The 10,273-nt window shown below is 41.7% G+C and overlaps 1 protein-coding gene across 1 annotated transcript; it reads left to right on the top strand.

Annotated features, from left to right (window-relative positions):
* Positions 1-5,162: 5,162 nt before the first annotated feature.
* UCN3 (urocortin 3) lies at positions 5,163-6,201 on the top strand. Its single transcript, XM_028506538.2, has one exon. It carries the CDS (start codon positions 5,164-5,166, stop codon positions 5,662-5,664), a length of 501 nt encoding a protein of 166 aa, XP_028362339.1. The 5' UTR covers position 5,163; the 3' UTR covers positions 5,665-6,201.
* The last annotated feature ends 4,072 nt before the right edge of the window (positions 6,202-10,273 follow it).

The following is a 10,273-nucleotide window of genomic DNA, read 5'->3' as shown; positions in this document are numbered from 1 at the left end:
AAAAGTTAAAAATGGATCTGCCTTTTGACCCAGGATTCCCACTTCTGGGAATATATCCAAAGAAACCCAAAACACTAATTTGAAAGTATATAGACACCCCTATGTTTATTTTAATGTTATTAACAATACCCAAGATTTGGAAGCAGTGCAAGCGTCCACCAGGACATGAGTGGATAAAACAATTATGGGGCATTGCACATTGGAATACTATTCAGCTGTAAAAAAAAGAAGAAAATTTTACCCTTTGCAACAGCATGTATTGACCTGGAGAACATTATACTAAGTGAACTAAGCCAGTCAGAGAAAGACAAATACCATATGATCTCACTTATATGTGGAATCTAATGAACAAAATAAACTGAGGAACTAAATAGAAACAGAGGCACGGACACATGAAACAGGCTGACAGCTGTCAGAGGGGAGGAGGGTTGAAGGGCTGGATGAAAGAAAGTAAAGGGATTAAGCAAAAAACTGTATATATAATTTTACATTATATTATATTACATATAGACACAGACAACAGTGTAGTGTTAACCAGAGGGAAAGGGGGTGGGGGAAGGTGGAAGTGGGCAAAGGCGGGATAAAGGGAAATGGAAAGAGACTTTGCTCTGGGTGATGGGCGCATGATGCGCTGTTCCGATGATGTTTTCTTGAGTGGTACACTTGAAACCTATATGGTTTTGTGAACCAATATTACCCCAATAAATTCAATTAAAACATAAAAATAAAAACAAAAAATCAGCCAAAACAACAGAATACAGAAAAGACAAAAACAGAAATAGGAGAAAACTGAGGCAATTAGAAAATGCAAAATAATTCAGCAGAGTATAATTCAAATACATTAGTCATCACTATTAGTATAAATGTGTTAACAGCCTTGTTAAAATGAAGATTGTTAGAGTAGATTTTTAAAATTTAAATAAACACTACTCTCAAAAGAATTTTAACACAGAAAAGACCGGAAATTCATGCACCAAAAAAAAAATGTTAACCAACAGAAAACTAAAGTAGTTTTATTTTTAGTTTTAGTGTTTGACATCAGGTATAGCAGACTTTAAGACAAAAAAAATGTTATGTGGCATAAAGGGGTTTGCAGTAAAATGATGAAAGGGGACATTTGTATGTACCCCCCACTCCAAATACATAAAGTGAAAAGGGACAGGCTTACAAAAAGAAATTCACAAACCCACAAACACAGGGGGAGATTAGCATACCCCCTTCAGCAACTGTGGAGTCAAACTAAAAATCAGTATGGGAAAATAAAGAGAGAATTGAAAAACAAGCATGACAATAATATTCAGTGTCCATGTAAAACTTTATCAAGTTCTTGCAAATACTAACTTGATGTCAACCTTGTTAGAAAAATAGGGAAGGTAAAACCAGAAACAGGGGCAGAGAATATGATCACCCCAATCAAACAGCCAAGCTAGCGACAGAGGCAGAGGTGCAAACTCTCCTTCCTGACACCAAGGCAAAACCTCATTCTTATAAATCAAGCATTCTGCAATTCCCTAATTCCTTTTTCCTATACCTATGCTTATATTTCTTATATTGTCCCACTCAAACATTGAGAAAATAAACTGTTATTATGTATAACTGCTTCGAGCACTTTGGAGAAATGAATTTTATAAATATAAGCCATTCCTATTCATCTACAAAGCGATCAGCTGTTCTGCCCACCCTGGCCTTCCATATACTCTCCACAGGGGTTTACATCCCTAAACGACCTTCCAATGCTGAATTCGCAGAGGAGACCAATGGCTCACATGACCAGAGGAAGTGCAAGCAGAGCAGAATGCCACACACAAACTTCAGCGGGAGCATGAAGGGAAATCACTGTTTACTGGAAATCATACCCTGGTGGGTTTTGTTCACTAACCACCCTCTTTCTGTTTAGATTCTGTGTAATGTTCCATTAGACGCAGCCAGAAAAGATTTCAAATTGCAAAGCAAATAGACTACTTCTTGAGGTTTTAATCATAAGTACGACATCCTTACACCACTGCCCAGGCCAACGAGGATCCCATGGGACACCCTGCATACTCACATGCAGGAATTCCTAGGAGCATTGGCCATTGCCAAGGCCAACCCAGGATGGTCTGGTGGGAACCCATGGGCCTGCCTGTCTGGAGGAGGAGGCAGCGGGCTCAGAGGACAGCCACCAGCCACTGATGCCAAGATGTTGTTTAGTCCCATGGAGCTTTGTCAGGTGGGGAAGTTTTCTAGAAGGCACTGAAGGCTCTAGAGAGCAGAAAGCACTGATTAGTAAGAAAAGAAACCCAGTGTTTATTGCCTCTCTGTCTAAATCCCTGCTTAAACTACATTTAGAGTAAAATCCTAACTTCCTAACCTGCATTCAGAGTACATCCCAGGATGAAGCAGCATCCCAAACCCTGCCACCCACCGATCTCCCACTCACCCTCCTGCCCACAAGTCCCTCTTGTCATTGGTGCTCTCCACCCAAACCTTTCTGTCTGAACCCCTATGCTCTGCTCTCTTGGCACATGTCATCTGTGTTGAGTCTCCAGGACAGGGATGCTCCCTTCTGTGCTGTGACATTTGTCACACTGAAAATTGGCTTTGTTTTTATGGATCTTTCTAAAGTGCAAATGTCCTATAAGAACAGGAGCTTCAACTTCCTGAATTCCTGCAGGCCCTGGCAATACCTGGCACTCAGCAGGTGCCCTCCAAATACTGGATGAATGGATAAGTAAATGGGTGAAATTAAGCACTTTCCCACCGAAAGGTCTAGGTACACTGTGCCTATCCCTTTGTGTGCCCTTTGATAACACAATTATATTGAGTTTTGTGAGACAACACTGCAGGTCAGAGCCCACAGTCTTACAAGACAACAGGTGAACTTCAAGTCACCTTCTCTACATTCAAAGCAGGTCCTGGCTCCAAATGTCTAAAAGGCAGGTTAGGGTGACAAGGATATAGAAAGGCTGAAATTAGTAAGAATTAAGATCAGTAATAAAACTCTTCAAAGAAACTGCCTCTCAGTTCAACAGTGTTTTTTCTTTTTCATCAATCAAGCAAGTTGCTAGGACAGGAGGGGAAGTGAGAGGTGGGGAGGGCTCCGAGGGAGTGCAGGTAGGAGGGGTCAAGGATACACAGTGCCTGTCATCTCCATGACGCGGACAGCTGCTTCTGGTTGTATTTTAAACAAAATCAGCATCCCAGTGTAGACACCACATCTGGAATTACGACCCTCCCTGTGATCTGTCACTTTGACATACACACACGGGGAGTGGAGCAGCCTCCATAGAGAGAAAACAGTACAAGAAAAGGAGCCAGTGATCCTAGAAGAGACAGAAGTTCAGGGGGATGTTCCCTGGGCAGATCTTCTGGTCCTGAAGCTGTGTCTGTCTCACCGAGCATCTCTACTCCAGAGGGAAGTCCACTCTTGGGTAAGATTTTGGTTAGAAACTTCTTTATGAAAGATAAATTTATTTGCCCTAAATTAGGCAGGAGGTGCTGGGGACTCAACAGCATTGAGATATGAGGGGTGAAAGACACCACGGTGTTTTAGATAAAGGGAAATGGATCCAAAGGGGCCACTGGGAAGTTTTGAAGGGAGGTAAAATGATCCCCCTTTTGTTGATATAGAAACACCTGCTTTGCAAAAGGTAATAAATCAAAGGCAGAGTGGGTTCATACAAATCTATTTTTCTGAACAGAATCCAATTGTGAACATGAAAAGTGGCCCTGGGTATAGTCTACAAATGGGGACGGGAGATAGAAACTACAGGATATTCCCCACTGCCTGCAGGAACAGTAGGAGGCTTGCAATTATTGCCTATCATGTGCCACTGTCTTTCAACCTCTGCCATCTCCTTTGCTTCTCTCAGCACACCTGTGAGGCAGATAGTCTCCTTTTTAGGATGTGGTGAGGGAAGTTTTGAACCAAGGTCCTCTGCCCTCAAAGCCCAGAGTTCTTTCCCCCTTGCTACAGAGGGGACATTGGACAATACCTGCATAACTAGCTATTACCTGTGAAGGGGAGGGAGCATATAGATGGATGTTTGAAGTCTCCATTTGATGCCGAAGTGTTCTGAGAAATCCTGTTTCCAATTTTCTCCTCAAACATAGCAATCTAGCAAACACACACACATACCCACTTCTGAGAATGGATTAAATAATATGGCAGCAATACAAATTCTGCCAATGATCTATAACCTGTCAACTCTCCCCTGGCTGATCCTCCCTCTTTGGAGGAAAAGCCTTTCATGAATAAACCCTCACCGCTCAGTTAGAGAATGAACCGCTTAGAGGTGTGTGTGTGTGTGTGTGTGTGAGAGAGATACACAAAAGGAGAGTCTACAAAAGGAAAACAGCTCACTCCTGTGCTCATGACCGTGATTTTTGAAATGTTTAAAGCTTCCCTAGGTTTACAGACACATTTTCTAAAATGTTTTTACATTCTTCATTATTTTAATTCAACTTCTTACCAGTGTTTACAGACAAACACTGGGTAAAATGGGAAATAACTCTGTCTTCCTCCCTACCTCGCCCCACTGGAAAATGGAGCTGGCAGGGGGAAAGCTACGCCTTCTGGCTTCACCACCCTGAAGCCTTCCCCCTCAGGTACCCTCTCCCTCATAGGCACTCTGGATTTCAGGCCAGCCCAAATTTCTAGGACTGGACTCTGTTGCAGCTCTCAGAAGTAAGTGTATATCTGTAAATCACCCAGAGAAGGTACTGCTGTAACAACCCTAAACAATAACTGAGTTTCATGTATACAAGTGAGAAAAATGTAGTTATGAGTGAGGCTCAATGTTTTCATAGCAGGTAGCAGGAAAATGTAGACCTTTGCGGTGTTTCACTAGAGGTGATGGTAAAGGAACCCAAAAAATGGAAGAGGAGAAACTTGCTTAGGAATTAGACTTTGGTGAGGAGCAAAAGATAGCTTTTCTGTGTGGAGAGTTTCTTTTCCTTTACTCTGCAAACCCTAAACAAAGGTAAATGGGGAGGCGGGGAATCTGCAACTCAGTCCCCTGAGAATTATCTGCATTTCTAACAAATTTCCAGATGATGCTGCTGGTCTGGAGAACTGTTGTAGCAGAGCATTAACAGGGCTGCACTGGATTTTAACCCAGTCCTTCTGAGCCTTGAACCCTCTCACAGCCCTTCCCACTTCCCTCATTTCTACCACAGGGAGAGATGCTCCTGCCGGCCCACTTCCTGATGCTGCTGCTACTGCCCATAGGGGCCCCTGGAATGGGTTTATCCCACAAGTTCTCCAAAGCCCAGTCCATCGTCTGCTGCATCGACACAGCCCTGTCTGAGGCCAAGAAGAGCCAGCTGGAGGATGCATCCCTGCTGAGCAAAAGAGTCTTCCCCTACCTGCCCAGCCAAGACCCATCCTCAGGAGAGGATGAGAGGAGGGAGGAGGAGGAAAACAAGAAAAAAAGGACCTTCTCTGGCCCTGGGGATGGCAGTAGAGCTGGAAGCTCCTCGTACAAATACCTGTCCCAAGCACAACTCAGGGGGAGGATGTACCAGGACAAGGCCAAGGGTGACCAGCGTACCAAGCTCACTCTGTCCCTTGATGTCCCCACTAACATCATGAACATCCTCTTCAACATCGCCAAGGCCAAGAACTTGCGAGCCAAGGCAGCTGCCAATGCTCATCTGATGGCACAGATTGGACGGAAGAAGTAGAATCAAGGGCAGCAGGAAGGTGAATCGAGGCCCATCAAGGACAAGAACGGAGGTCGGGGGGATGGGGAGGGTTTGCCCACCCAACCAGTTTGTATTGTGTGGATGGTGCAGTTTTATAGGCTGCCTCGCTGCTCAACCCCTCTGATCCTTTCCTGCCCCTAGCCCAAATCCTTCCTCTATACAATACACAGATGTGCAGTGTTGTCCCACCTTCATGATTCAAAGCTGTTAAGGTCTCTCCCTATGCTCTGTGTCTCTTTTCTCCTTCTCCGCACTTCCCCTTGAGAGTCCCATGGCTGAGAAGAGGACACCCAGTGGTGCTCCTCTCCTCTCCGCACACCAACCCCAGCCAAGAGTGGAAGACAAGGAGACACACTGGTTACCATCCCACCACCGAATCCCTTCCCTGCTCTCTTGCTTCCATTAAAGCCAGTGGCTTCTTGAACCCCTCACTTGTTTCAGTTCTTCTCCCATCAGCCAGCTGCCTCTAAAACTCTTCTCTCAGAAAGGAAGGCAAATGAGGGAGAACACAAAATGAGTCAATTCCCCATCTCTCCCAGGATGTGAATGGTTCTTGGAGGCCTTAGGGAGAGTAAAGAAAAGGTTGGGATAGATCAGACAGGCAGGGCTCTGTCTGCTGCCATTCAATCTAGAGCCATCTCCATGGCCCTGGTCCCACCCAAGGGGCACAGCCAGGGGTCTGCTGCCAGGATGTACCTGGGCTAGACAGCAGAGGGAGCTTTCAGTTATCCCTCTTGGGAAGCCCCACATCCTCCATAGCCTGCTAGGACATAGGGCCACAAAGCATTTAATTGGTGTTCCCTGAACCCACAGTAACTGCCCAGCATGGTGCTGATGTGTGAGGCAAGACCTCTGCTCTCCATGAGTTAACATCTAAGCAAACAGACAAAACCAAAATGAAAGAAAAGCAAATACCTCCATGGAATATATAAGTTATGGACTACAAAGCACTAGCAATTAGTATAAAGAATATATGAGAAATTCAGAGATGAGAGAGTTTAATATGAGTTAAAGTCCACTAACAACAGACATCAGCAAGTACCCTAATGGCCTGATGGCCTCTGGGAGCAGACCCTGAGGGCCAGATTCCCAGACAGGGACTGTGGTTCCACTCTCTTCATTCAGCTTGGTGATAAGTCATAAAAATACATAAAATGAACTTCTTCATGGTGGAATCAACAACCTACACACACACCAGCAGCTAACAGTACCACCACCAGCAGCAGCAAAGTCAAAATACAAATGAATGACAAATTTGGAAAAATATTTGCCACTCATATAAAAGATAAATGGTCCATTGATCACATATACAAAGAGCTACTAAAAATTGGTAAGAAAAGAAAAAAAAGAAAAATAAGCAAGAATCTGAATAGGGTATTGAGAAAATTCATCAGACAATTAAAGTTCTTAAAATAAAATGAAATACATCAAATGTATTAAGGCAATATAAAATACTAAAGAATATTTCTCTAAGATTAGAAAGAGGAACAAAAATCCATGTATATCCCCTTTAAAAGTGATTCTTTAAGTTTGCTAGACTTAGCAATAATAAGATTCACAAGCTGAACTTAAAAGTTTATGTAATAATTTGTTGTTTTATCTTAATCTCAGTAGGTTATTAATTGTTAAAAACAATAGAAAAACCTGTAAATGGTCTTTTCTGTGTGTGAGAATGCACACACACACGTACACAAATGCCCTCCAGACCAGCAACACTCATACAAACAACTGAGCAGTATTTAAGCATTTCACCACTGCCCTCCAGTGTCTGAAAAAAGAAACCATACATGTACATTTTAAAAAAAAATTTTAAGTACTTAGTAAAAGCCTAATAAAAGTTAAAAGCACTATGCAGGATATGTACATGAAAAAAAGTTTCATCACTCAGTATTTACAATACAGAGTAAGCATAGTTTTGTAAGTTTATAGTTGTGTGTATGGAAAATAATATAATTAATAAATAATAATACAAGCATTAACTCTGTGTCTCACATACCTACAACTGTAAACCTACCTTGCCTCTTGAATCCTAGAGTGGGAGTAAATGGATAATACAGATTGCTCTGGTAGCTCAAAGAGGCATGAGGAAGAAGAGTCCCAAGCAGTTACATGGAACAGGTGACATCTGAACTGGGTTTGCAATAGGAATTACAGCCCATGGTCCCACAGGAAATGAGAGAGAGCAATGAGAAGGAACAAGGCATAGGAGAGAGATAAGAATCTATGCTGAGAAGTAGGGAGAGTCTACTTTGAATGGAATGCATGACAGCAAAGTACAGGATGGGACTGGAAATTTAAGCTGTAACCAGTGGTAACAGGCTCGGCATATCACATGCAGGAGTTTACACTTCATGCCTACAACAATGGGGAATCATTAAAACCTTTTATAAGGAGCAGAATAATCCAAGATGGTCTTCAGAACATTCAGTCACAAAGTAGTAAGTAGGATGGATCAGGAAGACAAAATGAGAAGCAGAAAAACATTTAGATACAAGTGTGCTAGGGACTGGGAAAGGATTTGATGACCTGAGCTAGGATGGTGTCAATGGGAAGAAAAAGGAAGGGGTTGTGAGCCCTGGATGATGTGACTCAGTTGGTTGGAGCATTGTCCCATAAATCAAATGGTGGCAGGTTGGATTCCTGGTCTGGGCACATGCCCAGGTTGCGGGGTCAATCTCTGGTTGTGGCACATACAAGAAAGCAACAAATCAATATTTCTCTCTCTCTCTCTCCTTCCCTTCCTCTCTCTCTAAAGGAAATTTTTAAAAATATCCTCAGGTGAAGATTTAAAAAAATGAAAAGAGAGAACAATAAAAAATGATGGTGTTGCTTAGGCTCTGCTTTACTGGGGAGATGATGACATAAGACAGAACACCAAAGGAAGAACAGGTTTCTTTGGAGGAAAATGATGTTTTTCTTGGAAGAAGTTAAATGTAATTATAGGCAAAACATCTGAGAGGACAGGGTCAGTACATTAGGGAGAAATTCCAGCACAGAATTCACTCAAGAGAAAAAGAAAATCACAGTACCCATGTAGAGCTGATGTGGTTATGAATAAGATAAAAACCAGAAGAGAGAATCAAAGGCATCTTCATTAGGGGAAGATGATGGAGAAAAGGAGTCTGTGGAGATGTCTGATGAGGAGGAGAACCAAGTAGTGCCACAGCAAGCAAAGGAAAAGTTTCAAGAAAAAAAATTAACAAATGCTTAAAGTCAAGAAATCTGAAGGCTGAGAAAGTCATTGTTTTGATAAATCAGGTATGATCAGTGGTCTTTAAGACAATAGTTTAGTAGAATGATGGGGAGGTCACCAAATAACAAAGGCTAAAAAGTGAGCAGATGAGTTGTAGGCAACAGATGTATATTCTTTGGAAAGTTTGATGAAGTGGAAAGATGTGACAGTATAAGAGTAATAGAATCCAGAAAAGGGTACTGTTTTTTTTTTTTTTTTAATGAGGAGACCTTGACATACAAGAAGAGAGAAGAGGTCAATGGAGAAAGGGAGAGAGAACATACAGGGACATGGAAGAACAAGGTCATCTAGAAGAGTCAAGGAGAGAAGGTGCACAAATCAGAAGTGGCCTTGGAAAGGAGAGGTCTTTCCTCTGGGATAGTAGAGGACATGTGAAGATTCAAAATAATTTTAAGGGGAGATCAAAGAGGAACATAAGAAGTTAAAGTCAGATGGATGTGATTTAAATCAGGTAGGAAATAAGGTAAACTCCTCATGCTTTTCAATCTAATAAGTACTAAGTACCAACTCCATGCCTGACACCATAGAGACACAAACGAATTAGACAGTCCCTGACTCAAGATCACATTTAATCAGCACAGATACTCCTCAGAGTCATTTCAATCATTAGCTCAGGTGGCCTCACTCTTCAAGGAAAAAATGGCAAATATTCCCTTTCAACCCCAGATCACATTAAGAAAGAGTAAAGGCAGTTATTTTGTCCGAAGGAAAATGATGCCAGGTGGAAGTATGGTAATGGAAGAAGGAATGAAGAGTAATAATGAGGGAAAATCTGAACAAACATCTACTGTTTAAAAACACACTAATAATCAACATTTTGTAGGGTTTAAAATATGTATGGCATTAAAGTACAAGGTAAAAAATGCACAAAAGGCAGGATAGTAAATGAAGTTGAAGAATCCTATGATGTTTTCATTGCCCAGCAATGGTAAAAACACTAGTGCATACCAATAAGTCAAGTTTGAAAGTTGTAATTTCTAGGGTATCCACTAAAATATTCTAATGAATATTTAATAAACTAATAGAGAGGTAACATGAATAATAAAGAACAATGTTTGGTAAATCTCACATCTATGTATGGCATTGTACAGGTAGCATCACAAATTAATCAATTCTTAGACTCACAAAGTTTGGAACTGGAAAGGGTCTTATAAATAACCTTGTCCAAGATGAGGCTGTTAAGATATGGGAAAGCTAAGTATATATTTCAAGATCATAATAGTGCCATGAATGGGACCCATCTTTCCTAATATCTAGTTAAATATTTCTTTCATGTTACATCTTCCCTTTTACAGTGACAAATTTGATTAAAAGAAACAGCCTAAAGAAAAGTAT

Source organism: Phyllostomus discolor, chromosome 1 (assembly GCF_004126475.2).
Source record: "Phyllostomus discolor isolate MPI-MPIP mPhyDis1 chromosome 1, mPhyDis1.pri.v3, whole genome shotgun sequence".
In the NCBI taxonomy this organism is placed as follows: domain Eukaryota; kingdom Metazoa; phylum Chordata; class Mammalia; order Chiroptera; family Phyllostomidae; genus Phyllostomus; species Phyllostomus discolor.
The sequence above is the reverse complement of the archived record's forward strand: the minus strand, read 5'-3'. Positions and strand labels throughout refer to the sequence as shown.

Bases quoted from the DNA above. Each gene is read 5' to 3' on its own strand.
- UCN3 (XM_028506538.2), top strand. From the start codon at position 5,164: ATGCTCCTGCCGGCCCACTTCCTGATGCTGCTGCTACTGCCCATAGGG.